This window comes from Mus caroli, chromosome 18, assembly GCF_900094665.2.
Source record: "Mus caroli chromosome 18, CAROLI_EIJ_v1.1, whole genome shotgun sequence".
Classification (NCBI taxonomy): Eukaryota; Metazoa; Chordata; class Mammalia; order Rodentia; family Muridae; genus Mus; species Mus caroli.
The window spans coordinates 75,183,291-75,210,676 of NC_034587.1; the positions used below are offsets into that span (position 1 = coordinate 75,183,291).

General features: G+C 41.5%; 1 protein-coding gene across 2 annotated transcripts in view; it reads right to left on the reverse strand.

Annotated features, from left to right (window-relative positions):
* Setbp1 (SET binding protein 1) overlaps nt 1–27,386 on the reverse strand; it is a 352,035-nt gene that overhangs the window by 143,252 nt on the left and 181,397 nt on the right. For both annotated transcript variants that reach the window (XM_021150811.2, XM_029472068.1), the window contains exon 3: nt 22,736–22,789. In XM_021150811.2, the coding sequence (XP_021006470.1) occupies nt 22,736–22,789 (54 nt within the window). The remainder of the gene's footprint in view (nt 1–22,735; nt 22,790–27,386) is intronic.

The window sequence follows — 27,386 nt, forward strand, 5'->3', positions numbered from 1 at the left end:
CTGACACCCGCCAGCTACCCACGACCCCCGCCACAGGATTTTGAGACTGCTGGTGAGTGGAACACAGCTTCTGCTCCACTCCAATCACTCGGGACCTGAGACTGCTTTGGTTGGGGAGGCAGAAATCCGGCCTGAAGCATCAATTTGAAAAGTATAAACACGAAACAGAAAATACTCGTTCCTCCAGGAAGCCAACATTAGGACTTTAGTGGCTAAAGAACACTGACCTATCAGTCATCAGGCTGAGGCCTTTCTAGTTGGCAAGCAGCCTCATGCCAATCAGAAAGAAAGGCAGGTGAAAGCTAGGAACCATATGGCATGCACTGGACTCTCACCTCCCCCTGTGACAATGTGAAATTGTGAGGTCTATAAATCTCTTCATGTTCCAGGTTCTCTGTTTCCCGAGTGAAGCATACTTGTACCCTACCCCAAGTGTTATGATGAGAATTTGGGAAGAATCTCTTACTTTAAATGCTTAGAGATACAAGAACTGTTTTATATTTTGGATTATATCACAATTTGGAGTATGTATATGCATATATGTGTATGTATATATATATCATACACACACATTTTATATTTGTATAAATATATATATATATATATATATATATATATATAATATGATAATATGTGAAAGACACACAGAGAGAACAGAGCTAAAATGAGACACAGGCATAGATATATAAAGAGAGGGAGGGAGAGAAAGAAGGAGAGAGAGAAAGAGAGAGGGAGAGAGAGAGAGAGAGACAGAGAGACACACACACAGAGAAATATATTGGGGTTGAGGCTGAGGCTCAGGTCTAAACCTCAAATCCATTTGTACTTTTTAGTTACACTTTACATGCATAGATATATAAGTGTATATTATAAATTCAGTGGTTTTGAGTTTCTCACTTGTGGTAGCCTATTGGTATTAAAAATATCCCCAGATTCTGGAGGAGTTTAAATTTTGGATTTTTGGGTCAATGGTACTCAACTTCTGTAGAAAATTTGTGTAACATAGTGCTAAGACTTTAATAACCATTTGGCTCTCTCTCTCTCTCTCTCTCTCTCTCTCTCTCACTCTCTCTCTCTTTCTCTCTCTCTCAAAATTGGGGTGAACACATCTGTTTTAACTATCCACATCCTTCATTTAGATTGCATTATTTTAGGTGGTGGGGAAGACCTGAGCATGGAGAAATGAGAGGAAGCTGATCCAGGATGGGGACAGCAGTGTCTTTTGATCACTTTGAGAGAGCAGTAGTTGCTAAAGTAGACAGCATAGTTGTAGATGGCAGACTTCAAAGTAGAAATCCCAGTGAAGACTGCTAACAAATACATGCCATTAGCCAGCCGAATTAGCATGCTATGCCAACCCTTGAGGACCTTGTTAAAGCTGTCCATAAGAAGACACCAGAAGAGTCTGTTGGACACAACCACAACAGACCAGAGGCAGAGAGAGCAGGAACCAAAGCTTGGGTGAGAAAACAATAAGTATTTAGCTTGTAGATAAGATTTAAGCAAGTTTAATAATTATTTCCAAACATTGGAATTATGTGTATCACAGAGACAAATTATACAACAGGTATTACAATAGGTACAAATTTCAACGAGATGCATTTGAACCTAATAAAGAATAATTTCCAAACAATAAAACCTGTTCAACAACTATATATGTTGCCTGGCCCAGTAGGAAGCAGTCACTGGAAACATTCAACCATGGATGAGATAAAGTAATAGATAGATTTAATTGATTTTTTTAAATTGATCACAGAATCTCATCATATATACTATTTACTAGGACAAACATTCTACAAAGTAACAGAGGTATATTGGGGATTTAAATGTTCTAAAGCCATGCATAAGCTATTATTAATTCTTTTTTAGTGAATAGAAAAGCTGGGCATCAATGTCAGAGTCTCACACATGCCAAGAGAGAGCCACACCAGTTGGCCTCCAAGGAATCATTACTTCAAAGCTGATTGTCCTTGTCCACAGCATTTGAGAGCCTCACACAGCCAGACAAGAGCTCCAGAACAGAGCCACACCCTTCATCCCCCAAGGAAGCATTATTCCAATGTAGATTGTCATGGTCTCGACAATTTGAAGGCTCTATTAAACTCTTGGAGAAGGGATTTTGCTTCTTGCCCTCAATCCCCATGTAAACCTAGACCTGGGATTCATCAAATGCCAAAGCTGTGTAATCTTAAGCACATCCACTGATGAAGTGGGCAGTCCTTCATGCAGTAGAGCTTTCGCTCTTAGACAGCCAGGGGGTATTAGCTCAGATTTTTTTTTTTAGCACTTGTAAAAACAAACAAAAAGTAGAAAATACTTGTTCTATGTAAACCCCTTTCCCCCATGTATGCCTAAAACCTGTCAAAATGTTTGACTGTGGAAGGATTATTGGGGATTCGCGCTTGATGAGACATTTCAGCACGATTTCTCCCATTTCTTCTCACATGAGGCACTCCCCATCGCCTCAGTACCGAGTCTGAGTTCCTCACTTTGTAGGTGGATTTGATTAATATATCTGTCGATCATGTGCAAATTCCTTTGAGATAATGAAAAGTAATGTTCCAGCACTTAGAAAACGATGTCTTTTACCATTCTGATCTCAAGATGTTTATGACAAAATTTCTGTAAAAGTCATCTGGCAAAAAAAGTAGAGAAGAAAAGGTCCCCTTCATCCCCCAGCCCTTTTATTCTCTCTAGGCTGGGAATAGAACTCAGGTCCTTATGCACACTGGACAAGTCCTAAGATACACTACCAGCCAAAGGTACCTAGTTTATAAAGAAACCAAAATTGTTTGACCTAAAGCTGAAATAAATGCTTTTCTTGTTCAAGTTACTATGGTCATGGTGTTTCGTTGCCACAATAGTGGGAACATGTTGAAAAGATCCTAGGGTGCAAAAAAGCACAACAGCATATCGACCCAAAGTCCAAATGTGGTCTTTTCTTGTTGTTTCACATGAAGACCTAGCACGACTGGAATAAGAACAAAACAAGCAGCAAATCCTTCAGGGGTGAGGATGCCAATGAGGGACGCCATTGGTTAAAGAGCTCAGTTAGAAGGAATAAGTTTAGGAAATGCATTGAAAAGAGCTAACTGTAACTAGTATCACAGGGTTATGTACAAGTCTGAAATAAGTCTCTGAGAATTCCATACAATGCAGTTGGGACATATTTGGCCCCCTCAACTCCTTCCCTGTGCACACTGTCAAGGTCCCTGTTCCGTACTTCCCCATCTTGAGATGACTTCTCTTTCGCTTTAATTCTTTCCCCATTGAGTCCAGTTGGTGGGACCCAGCCAGTCTTAGAATTGCAGACCCAATGGCCAGCCTACCAATTGAATCACCAAGAAATGACAAGAGGAGCCTGGCAGTGGTGGTACACTCCTTTAATCTCAGCACTCCAGAGGCAGAGGCAGGTGGATTTCTGAGTCCGAGGCCAGCCTGGTCTACAGAGTGAGTTCCAGGACAGGCAGGGCTACACAGAGAAACCCTGTCTTAAAAAAAAACAGAAAGAAAGAAAGAAAGAAAGAAAGAAAGAAAGAAAGAAAGAAAGAAAGAAAGTGGTAAAAGGTAAGTTATTATAATCTAGTATTTGTTTTCCTTTCTGCAGTGTTTGCTTCTATCAAAACATCATGCTATATAGTTTGTGAATAATTTTTTCAGAAAAATAAACATGCTAATTGAATAAAAATTTTCATTGTTGGTTGGGGAAATTATATTCTGTTATTATAGAAAGAGATATATTGCAATGAATGGGCTTTTTCAGAAGTATTTCTGCTGGTTAGTTGATTTTCAACACTGCAATGGGCCACCCAGATGACAAGAAGTTCCTTATGTATAAGTTAACCATAAACTTTGTCTTACATGATTAAACTTATGATGATGTTTGACCTATGTGCGTCAACACAGATCCTGGCTAAGGCAATCTGTTTATTATCAATAGTTTAGCAATCCTTTAAGAATCCTGGGTGAGGATGCCCTGAATCTGGCTCTCAACATCATGGCTTTTAAGTGGCAAATCTGTACAGTTTCTGTAATGGAGATCCTGTCACTGTCCAGGAATCCTGCTGGGCTCTCTAGCGAAAAGGAGTGATTTTTTTCATTTCTAAAACAGTGTTTTTTATCGCTCCTAAGATCATACAGCACATGTCTGCAGCTGAAATATATTTTACTAGTAAATGAAGGTACCTGAATTTAGAAATCCAAGTCCTTTGTCTGTTGTTTAAAGGACAAGTTTGGTAGAGATGAGAAATTAGCTCCCAAGCTAGCTGTTTAAAGGTTAGAGGAAAAATGCACATCTTAATTCAAAATATGGAGCCTCCTCTTTTGAGCCTTTGCTTAGTTTGGAAAGTGATGGAGAGCATCTTAAACACCAGGGTAGAGCTGTCGCTGTCCTGGAAAATTCATGCAAGAATTTGAAAAGTCTTAGAATTAAAGCATTTACTTTTGCTTTGAAAGGCTCAAAGAGAAGAGATGAGTGGGTTATGACTTACTCTAACAGGGGGTGGGAGAAATTTCCCAGAAGATACTCAACTTTCAAGTCAATTAAGACTTGCAGGTATCAGCTGGGTGGTGGTGGCCAATGCCTTTAATCCTAGCACTCAGGAGGCAGAGGCAGGCAGATTTCTGAGTTCCAGGCCAGCCTGTTCTACAAAGTGAGTTCCAGGACAGCCAGGGCTATACAGAGAAACCCTGTCTCTAAAAAAAACAAAAACAAAACAAAACAAAACAAGACTTGCAGGTATTAATTTGATGTTCATCTCCTGAAATAACAAAGTGGAAGACAGCAGTTTCCACTTGCTGTAGAGTGGCCATGGCCAGCCATGCTGATTCAGAGCTGCCCCTTAGAAATCTGGGAAGAATGAGTGGCTTCCATTTTGGATAAATCTAAGCGTTCTTCCCAGTTTCCTGGGATACAAACTTCAAGCTAAAGCAATAAGTTGGCTAGTGTTGGTTCTCAACTTTTTGTAGACCTCTTTGTCTCTTTTTCTTGTTCTTCCAATTTACTATCAATCATTCTCCACGCTCCCAAATCCTGGGTGGGCTGTCAGAGGGATCAGTGTTATTAGTCTTCAATGGCCTCGCCATTGAGAGTCACTGCTCATAGCAACTCACTCTGAGGATAAACATAATAGAGAGAGGCATGAAGCCTTGATGACAAGGTAAGTCTGTGGGAAACGAGCAGATTCCTTGTTGTAGCTTTAATAAAAGGACAAGGCTCCTTCCTCTATCTGCTGTATAACTTTTTTTACTTTGTACCAAATTGGAAGCCCATTCCTCTGGTGCCAGTCCAATTAATAAGGCTGGAAGTAAGAGAAGTCTTTAGCTAAAGGATACAGTAAACAATATGAGCTTTGAAGTGCTACTTCGAGGATTCCTGTCAAAGGGTTCCTTCAAGCTCTGACCTGAGCAACACTCCTGAGCCTGCTGCACAAGTGGCCTAGAGTAGCTGCTAAGGAAACAGTAAAAGAGAGGCAGAGCTAATTGACTTAGGAGAAGAAAAAAAAAACCTGATTGGAATTTATTAGTTCTGTTTCTAGCCAATTGAAGTGCATGGCTTCAAGCTCATCTTCTGTGAGCATCGCTAAGGAGCTCTGTGTAGAATGTGAGCACATTCTTCAACAGAGAGAAGACGCACACTCTGGAAGGCACCCCATTTGCAAGCACATGGGATGCTTTGCCTTGTAAGGTCCATATTGGAGCTAAGAAAATGACCTTATTTCTTTGCTATTCCACATCTTTCCTAGCTTGGCTACACTGCTTCACATCCCTGTCTTTACTCTTCTTTCAAGGCCTTTCATTTGGAACCCTAGTTCTTGCCACTTGTAACTAGATATCCTTGCACCTCCTCTTATCATGTCTCTGGCTACCTCTCTTCAGCTTCTGGCTTCCTGATGCTCTTTACCTATTCTGATACATACATACACACACACACACACACACACACACACACACACACATATATATATATATATATATATATATTATACATATAGCCAGCTATTTAATATATCGTGTGCCTTTCCATGTAGCTAGCAGTCTCTGACTATCACCCACCCACTCTGAATGTTCACCCTAGAAAAACTGTCTGAGCTACTCCTAGATCTGGTATTCTTCTCCTGAACATCTGCACTGCCCCTGGCCTAACCCTCTGCAAACCCCAGGGTGTTTTGCTGCTATTTTGATTGTAGGTGAGGACAGGGAAAGCCCTCCATTCATTATCAGAACTGCTTTCTCTGCCCTAAGGTAAGAAAGACTCACAAGGGGAATTCCCAGGTAAACTTGTTCTTGTTTAGAGTAGCCAGAGATAGCTATAGACACCTGGCAGGCTGGGTTAATGTGCCAACCAGGAGCCTGGGATTTCCCCAGCTGAGAACAGTAGCCCAGTTGATAAAGGGAAGGTAATTCCTGGGTGTGAGTGACTTGTAGCTTCCAGGTGAATGGTGTTCACCTCTCTTTAGTCATCAACACTTTCTAAGGACCCATGTGGAAATAAGCAGAGGGAGAAAAAGCAATAAAAAACAAAACAAAAGTTTCTCTCTATAACTGACCATCAGTTCTACCAATTATGCTATGCTGTTGTCTAATCCTTGCAATAATAGAAGGAGTTAATGCCACCCTTTTCGATGATTAATGTTGACTGTTCACATAATCTAGAATCACTTAGGGCACACTCCCAACACCATGCTGGGAAATTTCTTGAATGAGTCCATTGAGTTATGGAGACTCATCCTAAAGTGACCATGGACTGGGGTTCTGCACTAAATGAGAGGTGGGGGTAGTAGGGGGGAGAGGGAAGAGAGGAGAGGGGAGAGAGGGAGGGAGAGAGGAATGTGGGCATTCATTTCTCTCTGCTTCCTGACTGTGACTGTATTATTGGGAACAGCTCACTATGGCTTCTGACTCCATGCCATCAGCACCATGATGAACTGTGCTCTCAAACTGAGAGCCAATTAAACTCTACTTCCCTTGAGTTGTTTTTGTCAGGTACTTTTGTCAAGGAAGGAGAGAAGTAACAGGCATGGCATGTTTCAAATGAGAAAAGAAAAAGCAAGACCCTTCCTACAAGTATAAAGAGGAATAGTGAAACTGTCAAGGCCACATTTTTTCCAACCTCCATGTCCAAGTTCTTCCTAAATACCTCATGGTTTAACACTATCCACTCATCTATCAAGTATTCTTAGAGAATAATATAAGCCAGGGTCTCTGTCTCTGCTAAATTAGCTATGAGAAGACCCAGTACCATGAAAACTCACTGTAGAGATATTCATGGTGCGGTGCCATTGTTTGAATGTCCATCACAGAACTGTAGACTTGGACAGTTAGTCCACAATTAATGTGACTGTTTTGGAACGCTTTATTGAACCTTTTGTATGTATGGCTAAGCTGAAGGAAGTGGAGATTCTGGATTCTGGATGTTAAGTTCTGACATGAATACTGTGCAGCCTAGTCTACTGACATGTGAGGAGACCCCACCACATGCTCTTGTCACAAGTGCTGCCTTGGCCATGTGTGGCCCAGTAAGCTGAACTCTACCTTCTCAACCTGTGAGCCCAAATAAATACTCCCATTCTTTGAGTTGCATCAACTCAGGCATTAGTTACAGTGAGGAGATAAGTCAGAAATGCTGGGAGCTCTTTGAAGGCTTCAAAACGTTGTCTCTACAGGGATTTCACGTTATCATTGGAGTAAGGCACCAAGTAGAATAAAATAAATATGTCAACACTTTTATAAGAAGTGATGGCCAAGCCAAAGAAACCAACGGAATGAGTTTGGTTTTTTGTTGTTGTTTTCTTTCTTGGTAGTGGGGGGCTAAAAAGGAAAGGAATTACCTGAAAGACAGTTCTGTGGATGCTAAACACCTCATTTTTATTTTAAATTAAAATCATTCTTCACATAAAACTACATCATCTAACTGACAAAAACTATTCACAATAAAGGAAAGACTTTGATCTGAGCAGGGTATGACATATTTTGTAGAATAATGCTATGTTTGTTCTTAAAAACCTTTTGTTTATAATCTTCTTCATAGTCATAGGCAGGGTAGCAAAGAAAAGGAAAAGAAGGAAATACTAGAAACTCATATACAATTCAAGAATATACACTGCTTTGGTATAAAAAGCATATGGCACCTTGTTTACAGATATGAACTGGCCATAGGTCTATTCTTTACTCTCATGATCCTGAACTCTTTTATTCTGAATTAATAATATAGTTTGGGATTTAGTAATTATTGTTTATATTCTACATATATCTTAAAACTGCCTGACTATATTTTACATTAAAATCAGCAAAGCAGAGACAAAGCATACTTTGTAACATATTGTGAGAAGTAGAAAAGAACTGCTCCGAAATACAACATTCCCACAAGGTAGAGCCAAAGGAAGCAGAATTTATGGAATCTCCTAGAAGGTAAGTGGCCTAGTTTTCTACATAATGGACACACATGAAGGAGGTTTACCAGTTAGCCCAGTTTTTCCTTATCTGCATAAGATCCAAGGATGCTGCAGACAGAATTCCCAGTCAAAACCTCTGCTTGTCTTGCACTCAGCTTGCCAAATGGCGTTGATGTCGTCTATAGATGCTTTGCTTGTCAAGGCCTAAGGTTAGAGTTCTGCAGGCAGTTTTAGCTCCATAATATCCCACAAACATCAAGACAATGCCACTCCACTTGAGGAGTTTGATTTCAATAATTATGTTTTGACCAAAAGGCAGCAGTCAAAAACATATTAAAATAGGAAATTCTTAGTGCTGTGGTGTATTGATGTTCTTAAGATGTCCTGAAGAATACTGTCACTACAATGTGTAAAGAAATATTCTGTGGTGGGCAGACTATTTTACAACATTTCTCTTTATTCAGATTCATTCATTTGCCAAGAATTCTGAGAATATTGTTTTTATATGATATTTTTGTTTAATCCAACTTTGCCAAACCCATTTGATTATATGATCATCTTTCAAGACAACATCTATAAAATTTTAGAGAATATGGTTCAGAAAATACTGGGCAGGGTTATTTTTGCATTTTCTGATAAGGAAGGTGAGATTTGAGGTTGCAAAGGAAAGGCCCATCCAGTCAGAATCTCGAAGGTTAGCATGGCCTGACTGTCACTCAAACTGCTGTGCTCATTCAAAGGTATGTGTGCCCTAATGAGAACAAGGCAGAGACAACATTCCAAATGGTGTTTGCAGTGGTTGTTCCTTGGCAGTATTATAATTCTACTTTTTGTTTTTCAAATTTTCTCCCATCAACCTGTATTGCCCTAGGTATCTGGAAGTTATGAAAGACAGATGTATGAATAGATGAATAGATAATAGATGATAGATAGATAAACAGGTAGATAGATAGATGATAGGCAGATAGATAATAGATAGGCAGTAGACAGATAGACAGTGCATAGATGATGGATGGATGGATAGTCATGGTATCCTTCTTAAATACTAAACTCATGATTTACTGAGAGACCTCACTCCCCATGGTATCTATTTGGTAAAAACCTCTTCACTGTGCCAAGACAATCAGGTGTAGTGAACTGGAAGACCTGGACTTGTGGGTTAGAGTCTCTTTATTGACACATTTCCATTTATGCCTTTTTGGCTTGCTTGTGGATCACTCAGAGTTCCGACCTTTTAATTCCTAAGTGAGTTTTTAAAAGGCTAGGTCCCAGAACTGAGTGTGTAGACAAGGGTCCTGATGCCACTAGAAGGATCTTCAGTGGCCTTGGATGATGAATGTGGCTGTGGAAAGGGTGGCAGAGAGAGGGGAGCCACACAGTACATAAAGACTTAGGCAAATGCCAAGTTGGTGAAATTTTGAATTTACATGTGTTGAGGGAGTACTCTCTTCTAGGAAAATTGAGGCTCAGATAGATTATCCAACTTGACAGTGTCCTAAAAGCTAGGAAATACAGAACCTGGGATGCTTTCCTGCCCTATAGGTTGTACTTGAAAGTGCCCAGTGCCCAGTGCCCAGCTGCCAATTAGTGCCAGTGAGGTCAGTTTGTTCTGGGAGAAAACTTTCTAAATAAATTGGAAATCTGTCTCTCTCCACTAGTTTCCACTAGTTTTGGATTTTCCTTCATAGAATATTTGATTTAGCAATCATTTTAAATTTGTTGTATGTATTAAGAGTAAAGTAGAGAGGGAGGCTAGGACATTATACTCAACTCCCTGTTGTCTTAGGACAGAGAATAAAGTAAAGAAGGAGAAGGAGGTGAGGGGCTGAAGGTCTGAACCTCGGTTCTTTATCACTAGAGGTTTTGAGAAAAGTTCCTTGTTCTGCCTTTGTCTCTGCTTTGTCTTCTGTAGTACAGAGCTTATTGTCCTTATTGTCCTGCCTCTTTCACATTCCTGGTCCTCGCCCAGCCTGAGAAAACTTTGCAAGTTACAAGATAAAGGCAGCCTGGTTTTATTTTTATGCATCTTCTAAACATGTTTAGCTTCTGACTCTCTCTCATGGACCACAAATGCAGGAAACGAAACATTCTTGCAAAGCAGCCCTGCTAGAGTTTTCCTAGAGACTCTCACATAGAGGGATGAGCCACGCTAGACTGAAGAGTCTGTGGGAAAGCGACCACTAAGATTGTCACCCAGGATGACCTAATTTTAAAGACAGGGAAAGGCAGATAGGTCAGCAGTGTGGCTACTGTGTGACCAAGCTTTAGAGGGCCTCCACCCACACTCCACTGAGATTCCATTTGATGGATTGATATAAACTTGGTGGGGAACATGCAGCCATTCACAGTACTCTTCTGAGGTCACTGTTGAAAACATCAGCATCCCCACAGACAATGGGATCACTAGCTAGTTCCCCATTTATACTAAGGAGAAGGCTAGATGTAACACCTTGCTCTCTTCCATTGGCAAGGGAGTCACTGATGCTGGGTATACATGCCACGACTTGAAGACCTAGTCTTCATACTTTAATACTTCATAATTTAATATTTCATTTTGCTTTTTTTTGGGTCTATCTTGTCCTCAAGGGTATGGATGGTGCAAGTTCTGTCTCATGTTTGAAAACCAGAAATAATATATGCCAATTGCCAAAAAAAAAAGGTGGCGTATTAAACTACATGCATTGGCTGAAACAGTTCGTGCAGGCATGCCCATCCTTTTGACTCTACAATAATGGCCCTATCCTCTCTTATGTTCATACTTGAAAACCAGAAAATTGAGTTTAAAAGGAATGTAGAAAAATCATGTTTTAAGTAGGTTAATTATTTTTGGGTTGGAGCCACATTCAGTTCTATCTTGGGTCACATGCAGTCCTCTGAACACATTAGGCATACCTTAACTGGGGAACTGTACCTGTAGCCAGCTGTGCACATACTCATGCATGAGAATGCACTTATACACTCACACTTCTGGAGTGAATGGAAAGGTGTCTGAAGCACACAGCAGGAGCCTTGCCATCCTGATCTACCCTGGTTTTATATGGTTTCATCTTGGGCTTGCAAGCCAGGAATTCTTAGCAGCACCTAAGAGTAGGAGGGCCTGGAAATCCATGAGACTTAGTTGACAGGGACCCCTGACTGCCTTTGAACTGAGAGAACCCCCTCCCCCCCCCTCCCCATGAGGCCAAGCAAAGTGGCATTTATCACAAGCACGAAGAGGGGAAAGCAGGTGAAAAGATAAACAGACTGCTTGTCACCAGGCAGTGGGAACAGAAATGGTCCCCATTCTCCCTGTCCTGCCTTCAGATGACAGTTGAGCACCAGAGGATTTCCATCAGCCTTTAGGTCTTCTCTGCACTCCCAACAGCTAGATGCAGCTTCCCTCCAGCTGTCAGGCCACAGCACTCCTTTAATGGCCACAATTAGTGCCTTCCTCAACTGGGAGTGCAAATGGTGAATCTGAACCCACTCCTCAAAGAAGCTGCAGCCAAGTGAAAATAGAAAATAGCCAATAGAAAACAAGTGCTCCCACAATCTCCAATTTTATTCCCTATGCAAAGGGGCATAGAAGGAGTGAATCTCCTCTCCTATGATTTCTTCCAATATTTGAAATGATTTGGAAATTCTTCCAAGTTATTCTAAAATGGAGACAATGAAAACCCCTGTACCCCCATTTGCTGGTATTCAAAGCTTAAGGAACTCTTGGTCAGTTCTCCATTCCAGAGCTGTGTGTTTGCTATTGCTTCTCAATGGTGATCTGCCCAGCACTCCAACGTGCCAAGAAGCCTTACTGTTAATCAGAAATGTGTATTTATTAAACGGAGGGCTTTTCTGAACATTAATATAGTGACCAAGTCCTAGCAAACCCACTGTGCTATTACACTGAAGTCCTAGGCACTATATAAAGAGAGGCAACACTGGGTCCAGGATGCTCCAGATTCCATCTCAAAAATAATCTCTCCCAGCTGTGCCTGAGTCCGCACAGAGAAAAGCACATTCAAAGCTCGAAACCTTTGGGTGCAAAAGATTGTCTACAAATGCACATTTAAAGTAAACAGAACCCATCAGGCCCAAGCAGGCGACCAGTGCCTGATTGTCCTAAACACATCACACTGGAATCTGCAATTGGCAAGGTAATTGGCGTTATTACAGCTGATGGGGAATTTCTGATGCCGCCCCAGCTCTCTTTTGAAATAATACTCAGCCATTTAATTTGTCCAGCTCTCGTTCAGCTGATTGCTCTTTTCTGCTGGAGTTATCAAGAATGAAGGCCATTGCCTCTCGAAACATCGGCAGGCTGAGACTCACAGGGGTTTCTTCCTGCACTACCCTCCCCTTTCTTTTTACCTAGCCCTGCCTCAGGCTCCTGTTCACAGATGTCATGATACCAATAACGCAATAAGTTCAAAGTGGAGGAATCCAGCTGATTTAATTGAAAGCTGTGTACCTTGGGTCCCAAGCTCAGAGGTAATTGAAGCTCTGCTCGAAATCATGGCAAAAGGAAAGAATAAGCTCTGGAGAATTATTAGCTAAAAATATGTCCAGCAACAGAGGGCATCTACAGTATAATCCTCAAGCCAGATGGCATTACAGAAATATCAGAATTTGTCCACATACTTTTTTATGTGGGGGAAATCTGTTTTAAACTTCGCTATACAAACAGCCCCTCTTTGAAGAATGGGTCTACAAATAACTCTGGAACATCTTATTGTTTCAATGGAAGCACACAGGTTTTTGTTCACTGTCCCTATTTTGGAATTTCTGTTCTTCCCCAGATTAGGGACAGGCGAGCCAAATTCAGACAGCTGTGTTTTCTCACAATGCCAACCAGGCTGGCAGACACAGACCTCTCTTTGTAGTCTGTGAGCTACTTGCCCTGTTGGTACATGATGGAAGGATGGATGGAGTGGTAGAAACAAGAGCCGTGTGGGCAGCATGGTCTCTTTGGCAGGTACCACTGCAGCTATAGCGCCCATTAAATCCAGAACCCAAGTGTTCTGGAAACACCTCTTGTCTTATTCTGATATATAAGAAACTGATTAAGGGTAACAAAAATCATCACACAAACTCCCACAAGTTCTTGCACCTTAGTGCTCTTCCTCGTTGAAAATTCTAGTCAGTGAACCATGGTATTAATCATTCTTCTGCAGGGCAGGGGTCAAAGAGAATTTATGGAAATAAGTTTAGGAATGCCATTAAAATAAGCCAATGCTCTGCTGGTTGGAAGGCTCCTCATTCATTTAAGATAAATTTTAATATCTTGTAGAGATTTTTCTTCAGTGAGTAATAGCTATAATGCTATAATGCTAATTTTTTGAAAGTGTCTTACATTAGGAGGAAGGAGCACATAGCACTCACATGCACTTGGGGACGCCCTCCCAGGCCAAGTAGCCTTGCCAATCTTAGCTGATATCAGTCAAGCTGTCATACCCCATCCTCTTCTGTGGTCACAGCATCTGCCATTGCTCACTTCAGATGGCAAGTGGCTCTAGGGGCCAAGTGAAAAGGGCTCAGGGGTCACTGCTATTCTTTATTTGTTTTGAGACTATGTGGTTTTGTTTGGGGAGTGGGGTGGAATGCCATACTGGGATCACATGACCTTGGGAACTGCAATTTGTACTCTAACTGTGACATCAGGTATCTGTGACCAATTTTAATTATGTAGAGTTATGAGTAACAAGGATTGCAGTGCATATTTGTGGAGTACGTACGCCATGCTTAACACATTGGACCTTACTCAAAGTAGCCTAGGACAGGTATCCTTCACTGACAAGATCACAGGTCTCATAAAAGTAAGTTAGAACTTTTTTTTTTCTTTTTATGAAGCCATACCACTAGACACAGACAGACATGTGGCTTAAACATACTAGTATGGGTCCAGAACTGGCCTTCTTAACTGCTACTCTACAAAGCAATGGAAAATGTTCTCCTTACTCTTCACACTGGAACTGCAAGGTGAAGGAACACTGTGTGTGTTAGTAAATAAGCACCGGCTTTTACTACTTAGATGTTCACATGTCTCCGTACTGCTTCTGTGCCCTTTGACCTGTGTACCACTGGCTTGAACAGGATGGAAGAAAGGGTCCCATTAGAGGCTCTGGTCCTTAACATGTAGAAAGCTAAGAGATATGAAGGATCTTAGTAAGTGGAAATTAAACAGGAGAGAAGACGGGTGCCATTGTTAGGAAATAGAAGAACTGTGCTGGAGACAGATTGCAGAATGAATGCTGTCTCCAGCCACCAGCAAGAAGATGGCCAAAAGAAGGGATAAACAAGCTACCGCACAAGACTTATCTCCTAGGGGGTCTTCTAAGGCTTTCAAATGTGCCTTTGCTTGGTAGATGATAGGGGAAGGAGATGGAGGGATAAGAAGGTAGGGGTGGAACAAAAAGAGGAGTAGAACTAACTTTAGAGGCAAAATCGTTCCTTGGCCGGAGAAATAACCTTTCCTCGTGAGGTTTAGAGCAATCCTGCTGATGCACTTATGAAGAAACTTCTCAAAGCACTAATGGGGAATTAGCATTTACTCCATGACAGCCTTTCTTAAACCTGCACAATGGAGGAAAGCCATGCATTCTAGTAAACATTCATACAGAAAGGAGGGTGTGTGACTTAGCTACAGTGAGCACAGATGTTTGTGATGTAGAGGCCCCAAGTAAGAAGCACTGAGAAAGAACTTCTAGAAAGTTCCCATGTAGGTTCTTTTTATTATAAGGAAAAGAGAAAGACTAGATCACAAAAACTAAAACACAAGGTCAAGGGAAAGAATCCCAGGATAATTAGATGCAGGAGTCTCAGGGGTTTACAGGACTGATCTTACCTTTTCTCCTTGTTGCTAAGACTTGATGTTTTTGTTTGGAGGAAGAGAAAACTACAGTTAAAAGCACAGAGAGTATTATTCACAGTCAGTCTTCACTGTTAATCTCTCACTTTCTTGCATTTCTGTTCTGAATGTTTGAACTTGATGGTGCATTTGGAGGCCCTACACTTGGGTAGCCTAGCAGAGATAGCCTACATTGATTCCATTGATAAAGTGAAAAGCTCGCTCTCTGAATGCCTAACCCTTTCCTCTTTCATTTCCTACCTGTTGTTTATCAATTTTCCTGAGTGTGAAAGGCTCCACATTTGGTGTAAGTTGGCTCCACCTGCACATGTCTCTCGGGTGGTCAAAACATCTTGGAAGTCAGAAACAAAATATCTACTGAAGTCTAAAGAGATTTAGTATCCCCAGAGAGCATAGTAAGCCTGGAGAATATCCCCCCTTGAAATGCCAGGCTCTCTGGAAAACACCTGGAGAAGTTTTCTCTCCAGGACCAAATGCCAATACTGAAAAAACAAAATCTAGCAGTACAAAAAAAATATAAGCCTATTACATGAAATTCATGATTTTCCATATGAAAAATAGTTATGTTCATGAGAATTTTATTACAGCATATATTTGCATATGAGCAAATACATTTTGTAAGAATGGTCTGTTATGATCACAGGTATCCATATCTGCTAAGAAAATAATTAAAATTTTGGCTGCCTTTGGAATTACAGGGAGAGAGAGCCTTGTTTCGTCTAGCTACTCTAGAGGCGACAAGAAAGACACCTTTCCAGGTGGTGCTATTTCCTCTAGAGGGGTAGCATTATTCATAAAACAAAGATGTAGCTATAGGCTCACAGAATAAAAAGACACCATCCAAATGGTCTCTTTTCATTGAAAGTAGGAAATGATGACAGTAAAAATCAGAACATAGCTTTCCAGTGGTTTGTAGGCAAGCTCTAGATTTATCCTCCAGCCACTATTCTGCCATGAATACTGTGAAATATTAGAAAGTATATATTGCTAAGAAAACCCTCACATTCTTGGGTACCATAAAAATATCAGATTGCTGTAAATGTCTCTAAACTCTTAACTGCTAACTGTTAATTATGTGGACCAATAGCATACACTGTGCTGGTTACTCTAGTGTGATCCCCATGCTTTGAAAAAAAAAAAAAAAAAACAACCAAACAAACAAGCAAACCTCTGAGTCTCCTGAGATCATGACATAACAGCTGAGCTCATGTACAACCAGCCAGATGAAAGGCCTGGAGAATAAAAGCCAAGTGTTTCCAAAGCAACCACCTCAGCCAGGAGGACTCATAGATGCACCTTGCTGCAGCAGGCTGGGGAATAAGGCAGACTACCACACCTATGCATTCCCTCCTCCTTGGGGCAATGTCATAAAGATAGACCCTTTGGATACACTTAGATCCAGAAAGAACAAAAACAAAAACAAAACAAAACAAAGCAAAGCAAACAGCAACAAAACCCTACAGAAATAGCAAGAAGACCATAAACTCAAACACTATCATTGGCTAGTCTACAATCTTGGGCAAATTTCAATTGTTGTATGGAAACAATGAGTGATAAATGTGGGAATGGGCTGCACAGAATCCATGCTTAGCCCAACTCCCTCTGCCTGGGATATGACAGAGTAAGAGATCACCTAATGAGATTGCTATGGGAGGTCGACTTTGGGGGGCAAATTAAGTCCATGGCGTGTTTCTGGCACAAGAATCTATTTGGATGGGAGATTGTTCACACCTCCTTTCTTCCAATCTTCTTTTCTACTGAAGTCTTTGCCCAGAAAAGGTGGATCCTGACTTGCTGCCTAAAGAGCTTCTGGCATTTCATGTGTCTAGACCAGTCTAGAAGAATGCAAGCACAACTATTATAGTTCATCCTGGACTTTTGTGTTTTCTACACGTTCCTCTCAGAATTTCCCTGTGTCAAGGTATCTCTCAGTTTTAAAGTGTGAGGTAGGAGGAGAGCGAACTAGCAGCTAGCAAAACCAGAACTTTTGTAAGTACTGTCTGGTTTTGAGATGATCCTGCCCCCCTTCCCCCTGCTCACAAGGAGAAGAAGCCAAGATGTCGTCTCATGGCTGTTTATTTCCTTCCTCTACTTATTCTCTGCACTCTTTTCTATATGAGGTAGCTGATAAGGAAAAAAAAAAAAGAAAAAGAAAAAAAGAAAAAGAAAAAGAAGAAAGACTTTGGGAGTTTAGGAAGGAAATGAGAAGGGGAGAAACTCTTTGCCAAACTGAAAGAAGTCAACATGCTTTGCAGCAATCTTTCTATTGCTTTAAGATGTAGAAAAGTCTTTTCTTTGGAATCTAACTCAGGAAACTCAGTATAATTTATGGAAATGTAGATGGTGCTGCATGAGTGAATCTTACCCATGGTTAGACTTGAATAATCTTTGCCATGGAAATCATGACTTCGTGTTATGTGTCATTTTGACATAGCCTTGGGCTACTGAAAAGGGAGTCTCAAGTAAGAGATTCCCCGGATCAGACTGTACTGTGGACATGTCTTGGGGGGAGGGTGGGGAGGTATTGCATTGGTGGTTAACATTTATAAGGGGACAGCCCACTGTGGGCTGCTCCAGTCCTTGCGCAGGTGATTATGAGGTGTACCAGAATCAACCTAAGCACCAGCTGGTGAGGCAGCCAACAAGTTACACCCTCTGTGTGGTTTCTCTGGCACTTCTTTGGCAAAGGTAATACCAGGTGGTATAGCCAGCCTGTATGCAGGGTTCTTTTTTCTTTTTTTTCTTCCTTCCTTTCTTTCTTTTTTTTTCTTTTTTTTTGTTTTTCGAGACAGGGTTTCTCTGTATAGCCCTGGCTTTCCTGGAACTTACTTTGTAGACCAGGCTAGCCTCGAACTCAGAAATCAGCCTGCTCTGCCTCCCGAGTGCTGGGATTAAAGGCGTGCGCTACCATGCCCGGCTGTATGCAGGTTTCTGTTTGAGTTTTCACCCTGATTTCCCTCAGTTATGGACCTGTTGATGGCCTGTGAACTGAAATAAACCATGTTGTCCCCTAAGTTGCATTTAGCCAAAATGTTTTATCAGAACAACAGAAAGGAAACTAGAAAGTCTAAATTAAAGTTGATAGCATACATGGTTAAGAATACTGATATTGGAGCCAAATCTGAGCTCAAATACAGCCTTTGACATTTATAAGCCCTGTGCTCTTCATACCTGTGTCTCCACCTGTTTGTTTATGAATGGGGATAAAATAATTACTGATTACACAAATCACTGTAATGATTAAATATATGAAGTATATGAAAAGTTCACAGAATTCCTACCTACCTATAGTACATTTGGAATAAGTAAGTGTACTGACTGGTTTTGTGTGTCAACTTGACACAAGCTGGAGTTATCACAGAGAAAGGAGCCTCCCTTGAGGAAATGCCTCCATGAGATCCAGCTGTAAGGCATTTTCACTGTTAGTGATCAAGAGTGGGAGGGCCCATTGTGGGTGGTGCCATCCCTGGGCTGGTAATCCTGGGTTCTATAAGAAAGCAAGCTGAGCAAGCCAGGGGAAACAATCCAGTAAGCAGTACTCTCCATGGCCTCTGCATCAGCAACTGCCTCCAGGTTCCTGCCCTGTGTGTGAGTTCCAGTCCTGACTTCCTTTGATGATGAACAGCAGTGTGGAAGTGTAAGCTGAATAAACCCTTTCCCCTCTATCTTGCTTCTTGGTCATGATGTTTTGTGCAGGAATACAAACCCTGACTAAGACAGTAAGTAAGTCATCAGTATATAGATATTCAAGCACTGGCAGTGTGAACACATACTAACACATTTTGCCTTAGGTCAATGGCAGCTGAATGCTCTGGAAATACCAGAGCCACATGTTAATGTTTATATCTGTTGATACTGAGTTTATGTGCAGCTGGCTTTCATTCTGAGTCAAGTCAGATAACAGTTATTTTGTTCTGACTATAACAAATCAACTATGAAATAGTGTAGCTAACTGCAGAAACATCTAAATATGAGCTAGATATTAGAAAATTCTAAGGAACCAGCAATAGTTTTGATAGGCATGACAATGGCTTATGATTGTTTTTAAGGCTCATATTAGTTTGAGAAGCTTAACTGGGTATTTATTTTAAAAATAAAATGAAATGATGATTGGGGTTTGATTGAAAATAACCCTTAAAATTAAAGCCAAAGTAAATGGGAATATAGCAGAAATAAGACTGGTGAACAGTGTTGATTACTGAAGCGACCCCAGTGGTGTGTGGTAGTCAATTTATCGCAGCTCTGGAGAGTGACCACCAGTGACTTTGTCAATGGATGATCAATTGCTAATAGTTTACAATTGATGAAAGGACTATATAAACCCTGGAAATCATCAATGATACCAATAGGGCTTCCTTGTAGCATATCAGTGAGTGTGTGTGTATGTGTGTTTATGGGGGGGGCGTAAGGATCTGAGACATACAGAAAAACAGTGTAGTGAGGTAGTGTGAAGAACAGATAGATTTCTGCTACCTAATCACCATCTCACTCACTAGGAATCCTAGTAGGGTCTTTGTCTGATACTCACTTTGGTGTACAAAAGCACCCCCCCCAAACAGTTCTAGGTTTTAGAATTTTCTACCGAAAATATTCTTTATGATGTATCATTTTAATGGATATAGTATATAATATATCCATAATGTAACCTACATATATAATATATTGTATTTGAAAACTTTAAAATAGTTAAAATTTAAAGTCCAACTAATTTTTTAGATTTCTAAGACCAGAAAATTGGCTTTAACTCACTCAATCCCTAAGTAATGTTTTTAAATGTGGCACCTTTAGCAGCAGGTGCAGAAGCAAACTTCCATGTCTTCAGAACCCAGTCCAAGCATTGCCACTCTGGCTTAGTGTTCCTAAGGACCTCACCTGCCTGGAATAAAGATCGCACCTCATAATTCTTCTCTGTGTTCCTGACCCAAGTGAGTGACACCTCACCCTGGAAATCTTTCACATTTGCTCCATAGAGGTAGCCTCTCTTCTTTGTCTGCATCTTCAAATGATTTATTCTGCACTTCTACAGTGGAAGAAACACAGCCATCATTCCCATGGGCTTCTTTCTGGAGCACTAGCTCATTTAATCCTCACAACAATGAGATATAATCTAAGACTTTTTTTTTTTTAAATAAGAAAAAATAAGATCAAAGTTGTTAGATATCTTTCCCAAAGACAATTTTTTTTTTTTTGTAGACTATTGAAAGATCTAGAACTGTTTCAGGAAGTGTAAGGATGCTTTTTGTATCTTGATGAGAGACCCACACAAAGACCTTACAGGGACACGCCCTGAGTAAGAAGGCAATTCGACAACAGCAATTGTCATGTTCTCTACACTAAAATGGTTTCCTGCATGTCTCTGTTCCTGTGTGTCCCTGACCATAACAGCAGTTAACATTTTAGAAATCACCACAGTTCATACAGTGCCCTTACCCTTGTCTCCTCCTTATGCTGCTATACCATTTTCCTTAAAGGAAGGAGCTTCCTTTGCAATGATGGAGAGTTTACAAAAGTTGAGAACCAAGACCCACAGGCTTTCCTTTGAGAGCTGAGCTGGTTTTCAAGTTTTTTTCCCCTCAATGCTGTGGCTTGAGTTGACTAGCTGGTGCCTCATCTGGTCCCCTCACTACAATTACTTCTCTTCTATATTCCACCTGCGCCCTCACAAGCATGTGCACAAGATTGTGGACATTTGTCTACAAAGTCTATCAATTGCCACATCTTGGTGGGGACTCGTAAACAACATAGAAATGACACCAATAATTGGACACGATTTGTGTCCAAGATGAGAAGACTTGGTCCTAGTATCTGCTTTAGATTGCTCCTTGGAGATCTCAGCCTACAAGGGATGAAATGACTAGGGAGGATGGACTGGGAAATTGAGGAAGGAACCACCACCAAGTGCAGGAATAACCAGTGGCTAGATGCCTTTCCTGTGGCACACTTGCAAAGAAAAAGCTTAACAATATCAATGTAATTTGTGACCATTGAAATCCCAATAGATATGCATGGCTATGGAGAACAAAGGGTAAAAGACTACCCCCAGCCTTCATCCTCTGTTTCTGTGGTAGAAAAATGGAGACTTGCTTTGCTTTTCTTTACATTACAAATTCCTACTTGTAGCTTTTGCATTATGGGGCAAGAGAGGGAGAGAGGGAGGGAGAGGAGGAGAGAAAGGGAAGAAGGGAAGGGGAGAGTAAGGGAGGGGAAGGGAGAGGAGAAAGATGAAAGTAAGGTTTGTATTTGTTGGGCTTTCACTAGAGAAAGCCATCTCCTGTTTCTCTCAGGCATGCAGAGCCCTGCTGTCTGTCACAAAGGTGAATGTGTGTCCTCATTTCTGATTACTGAAGACTATAGAGGGACGACCTCTCTATAGCCACCATCTCTGGCTCTCAGGTCTGTTCTTGACTTTCACTAGTGGCTCCTGGAATTATCAATTCTCCTCCTCCAGGTCTCCCTGGCCCTTCTCCATCCTTTTCTATTCTGCGTAGCATTGGGGCTATTTTATTTCATGATCTGAATCCTCAGATGCCTTGGCAATAACAGGGTTATTGCCAAGATGATAGAAGCCAGGAAAGAGAGGTGAGGTAAAGGCTTAAAAGAGAGAAACATTTCAAATATATGGAACTCTGTTAGAAACTTGATTTTTCCACATTCAGAAGTTCAGTGGCACCAGCTGGGGTGTTCTTTGCTGCAAAGACACAGCACTATGGGGTTATAAAAGCAGGAGCAATTAGGGATGATAGAAAGTTTCATATGACGCGGAACCTGGGCCTGAGCACCTCATCCATCATTCTTCAATGTGTCTTTGTGTCGCTCCTGCGCCTAGGCTGGAAGCTATGGGAAAAGGTAAGGCATATATGCCTAAGTGGGTACCATGGGGAAAATGTCTCTTTTTGAGAAAGGGTTTCTATGTGGTTTTTGCGAGCCTGGATCTTGCTATGTCAATAAGGATGGCCTCCAACTTACAGAGATCCACCTGCCTCTGCCACCCAAGAGCTGGGATTAAAGGGTGATCAACTGTACCTGGCTCCCAGAAAGCTCTTGCCTGACTCCTTTTGTCATCAAACAGCCCTGGAGCTAGAGATGTGACTGTTCCCCAACCACGGGCAGCAAAGCTCAACTGTCTGCCTGCCTTTGTGGCCACCAGACTTCGATGACTACAAGGTATTTGGACATGAGTATTATAGAATCATAAACATACAGGAGGGGGGGTTAGAACCACAGCCCAATTTCACTCTATTTCCTTTAATAAAGCTCTGTGTTAACCCAACACTCTAAAAGTCCTGCCTAAAATGGCTTTTGTTTTTCATAATAGCACATTAAGAAAGTCAGAGTAGAAAGCAGTCAATCAGAGAACCCTGGAGGGAGCCCACACCAGTACCTGAAGCACAGCAGCAGAGGACCCAGTGAAGCTTTTGCCTTGGTGTCACGTTTATTCACCCACAGCCTCACTATGGACACACAGCTTCTCAAACCACATAAAACCAGTACAGGGACTCACCTGTGTCTGAAATGCTTTGAGGTCGCTGGCTGTAGGGTCACTGGCTGTGAGGAGCTGAAAAGAACAAAGGAGTTTTCCTTAGTATAGCTTCTCAAAGTTTACCCACAGCATCCCCAACACACAGCATCCCCAACACACAGCATCCCCAACACACAGCATCCCCAACACACAGCATCCCCAACACACAGCATCCCCAAGACAATCCACCTGAATCACTGTAGCCCAGATCAGGGCTCCAGACACACAATCACCAAACAGGAGGAAGCCAGACTTTCCTAGATTCCCTCTATGTGTCCACAACCTCACGGACCTCTTCCCATCCTCTCTCCCCCTTCTCCTATCTCCCTTCCATGTCCTTCCATGTACTCCACAGGGCTTAAATTAGGGACCAGACTACAGCTGAGGGGCATTGGCTCCCTGAAATCGTGATGTATAATGTTAGTGAGTCCACATTTCTTTAGGGAGAGGTTCCCTGGCTTGCTTCCTATTTTCAAAGTATTCCATGTTGTGCTAAATTCGGCATCATTGTTTCATATACAGTTAAAGGCCCTTATCTTCAACATAGCTTTTTCTCATTCTCTCTCTTATATTTGTTTCTTTCTTAAAATCTAGCCAGTAAAATTGACTCTTAATTCTTCCCACCAACCTAATTTGGTTTCCATTTATTGTAGGTCGCCTGTAATTTTATATTCTAGTTAAGTGTTCATAGCTTATGCTGCAAATGATCACACACAGAATTAGAGGATAAGATTCACTTACATGCTTGTACATGCCCACCCTCATACACACATACCTCTGTTTAATCAATATTGTAGGGTAAAGGTAAGGCTTTCAGTATGCTTTCATATGTAGGCAGAGTTAACACCAGTAAACACTTAAGGATAACATATGGCAATTAATGGAATCGTCACATTCCAGCTGTTGATGAACAGAGTTGGGGAAGGGGTGTGAGAGCAAGCCAAAGGGGAAAGCTCCTATTGGTCAAGGAGTATGCTGGCCACTGTAGGCCTGGACAGTGTTCCTACAAGATACAGAAGAGTCTATGTTTACTCTCACAATATCTTGTTTGGTTCAGGAAATAATAGGAGAAGCACTTCTAGGCTTCAGGGTCTGGCATTTAGGAAAACTCAAGTGGATTATCTAGCTACCTTGTTGACTCTAAGCAATGTTTGAGCTGGGACAACACATTCTCCTCAGCCTTGGGGTTGCCCTGCCTGTGGGACAGATTTCGCATCCTAGGAAGAAGCCAGCCTGGCTTCACTAGTAATAAAACAATCAAGCAGTTACCTACGAGGCAACCTGCCCAGGCATAGAGCTCACGCACAATGCAAGACTCGACCCTTGCCTTCTGAGAGCACCCTGTGCAGAAAATGTTCACACAAATGTACTTCAGCAGATGGACCAGAATCTAGGTCTCAGACTTTGAAGAAAAGGGAAGAAAGATCAGGGTGGGGTTGGTAAAACAGAATTTGAAAAGAGCCTTTGAAATAGAAAAGGGGGGAGGAAAAGGTGCTTCAAGCAGTTTGAAGAACAAAGTCAGGGTAAGGGGCTTGCTAATCTCAATATCCTGTACCATGATGCCAACAGGGCAACCTCAGCCTTCCTCTAGTCACAGAGAGGAGATTATAACACAGCAAGAATCGCTCTCATCCCAGTACACTGATTACTGTTGCATATACTGTTTTTAATGTATTTTTATTCATTTTGAAAGTTAGCATCCCAAAATAATAGGTTTTACTACCACATTTTCAAATAGATGTGTTATTATGCTTTGTTTTAATTTATCCTTCTTTCTTATCCCCATCAATCCTGAGACAGAAAGTATCTCCATTCTACCCATGAGAAATCTGATTGAAATTAAACAATATTTTCCATGCATTACTGGGAATGGCATGTATTTTTGGTTGAAGTTATATATCCCCAAAGAACAGGCTTTATCTTCTATAGAGAGTAGAGGTGGCACAAGGAAAAGGCTGAGTATTAGAACATTAGTCAAAAGAGTCCCCTGGAGTAACATAATGCTTATGTCCTGATCAATGACCCTTAACTAGCCCTCTCTTCAAGGCCCTCTAATTTCTTGGTAATGATCATCTACTCTTCAAGACTTACCAATACAATACCAACATAAGCCTTTAACTTAGCTGGAAAAGGGGAAGATGTAGCAAGGACTTCATACAAGCATAAAACCACTAATATGCATCAGCACATAAGACTCAGCTCATAAAAGTTCCAGGCTCTTCAACTGCAGCCACCCACCCATCTGGCTCACTAGGCTGGCAGGGACGAGGGACTAAAATATCCATTTCCTAGTTCTGCAGTCCTGACAGTGAGGATAAATTACAAGTGTATTCAAAGAATCTTCAAATGTGTAGCATTTCTTCATATCCATGGCAGGGACTGAGAACTGAGCAAAGTCATTTGTAGAGGAATCCAGCAGGCTTGATTATGGTTTGCTATGTCTTTTTTTGGTACTTGAGAAAGTTATAATGGACTCCCCCAGCAAAGAAATCTGAATTTCTCCCTTCTATCCTCTCAGAAAGATATCAGATGTGTGCATTTTAGTTCTTAACTCCTTAAATTTCTACTTTGTATTGCTGCACACACACACACACACACATATATATCAACATGCCCAACAAGACTCTGTCTAACAAGACATGAGTGAGACATTATTTGATGCGAATTCTGCACGCTGCAATGTGTTAGGAAGTGTCAGAACATACAGTTAGTCACTAAATAACCTTCTGAGCAACAGACTTGAGTGGGAAGTAGGAGAGATTGTCAACCTCGAGGTGCGGACAAGAGTGACTCAATTGCTGGGTGTGGAGAAGTCTGAGAGACAACTGAAGATATCATTGAAGCTGACAAAAGGAAACAGTACTCAGCAGCCAGCACGTGTTCTGTGTGCAGAACATCTCAACGTTAGAATGAATTAATGAGCTCCTATGATTGGAGCAAGCTCTTTTATCTGTTCGTGGGTATAGGAGAGAATATTGGCTTTCACTTCAGTGTAGAAGTCCCACTTTACATTGAAAGATGGGTAACATGCAAAGAAAGGGACTAAATAGCAAATAGATTCACAGCCAGCCAGAAAGAGAGCTCTTGTTTTTCTGCCCATGCAGTAGAGACCTGTCCAATGGTCCACTGAAGTTCAGGTGAGCCTGTCTCTCTCCGCTGAGTGGGAAGATGCATGGTGTGATATCAGGGATTGTGGATGTTAAGTAGAGTCTAAACATCGCAATGCTTTATGCTTAGTGGTGCCCAGTGTTTCACCCACAGTTTAGTATCCATGGAAGATTCTATCCGGCCTGGAACCAACCAAGGGGAAGTATTGTGACCTTTCCTAAAAATGATCCCTGAAAGGACAGTGCTGAAGCCTGTCATGTGTCATATCACGCCGACTGTTCTCCAGGCTCTCAAGGTCTAACTATGCTATCACCAAACACCGGAAAGTTTAAGTAGAGCATACTCTCATGATATGGACGCTCCTAAAAGTAGATCCTCATTCTGAAGTTTTAAAGAGGAAATGGCTGGTTGTCAGGCATTGCAGGTGTGCTACTCAGTTTTCAATTAGAATTACAGGGACAGAAAAAGTCCTCCTGTATTTCAAAATCACACACGGACTAAACCTAGATTCCCAAAAGAATTTAAATACTAATATTGGGACCTGCATCAAGAAGTTGAAAGATGGTGGAAAAAATGAGAGTACATTATTCCCCCAGTGTGCTCAGAAGCCACCTCTGCTGGGGAAGTGGAATGAGGGAACGAGGGAATGAGCGAACAAAGGGGTAAGGAAAGTCTCCCCCTTCTGTACTCATCCAGAGTCCTTCCACCTTTCTAAACTACAGAATGCAGTTTCACTTGAGAATAGATAGCTTTTCATTAAAGCAAACAAAAAAAGCATCTTATTTTGTATGGGACAAAAGAGCTGATCGTGACATCAGTAAGATGACACCTCTGAGTCCATCTCCTCGTCCCCCGCAACTTCGCACAAACAGTTGCTTGTGTTTACCTGCAGCCCAGTAGACCCCCAGTGCCCACACAGAACTTTCTCCTTGCTTCTAAGGATGACAGAAAGACTCTCAAAGATTGTATTGGAAGTGAGGCACAGGTAAGATGCACACAGATTCAAGGGCTGGAGAGATGGCTCAGCAGTAAAATAGTGTTTGCTGTACAATCTTGACAACCTGGGTTCAGCCCTTGGAACTCACTGTGGAATTAGGGAATTGATATCTAAAAGCTGTGCACGCATACACACACCACCACCACCACCAACAACAACAACAACCACCACAAAGTAATAACAATGATGGTGATAATGGTGATGATGATGAGACAAATAAAAGGAAAACAATATCTGCAATATCTCTTCCCACTGTGTCCCTGTGTCCATTTGGCACCACCAAGAGGGAGTTCAATGCCCATGACAGCCTTACTGTGTGGGGAGTATCCATGATAGACAGAGAATGATAAGAGGAAAATGAAACCCACTCAGCTCTAGGGACTTCAATCAGGCTAAAGTTAATGAAAAGGATCCTGTCTTTTCCCAGGATGGTTAAATGTCTGCACCAATCTCAGCTAGAGGGATGAGCAGGTGCGGGGAGCAGGGCAGACAGAATTTCATTTAAAAGGCAAAAGAAAGAAAATGTTC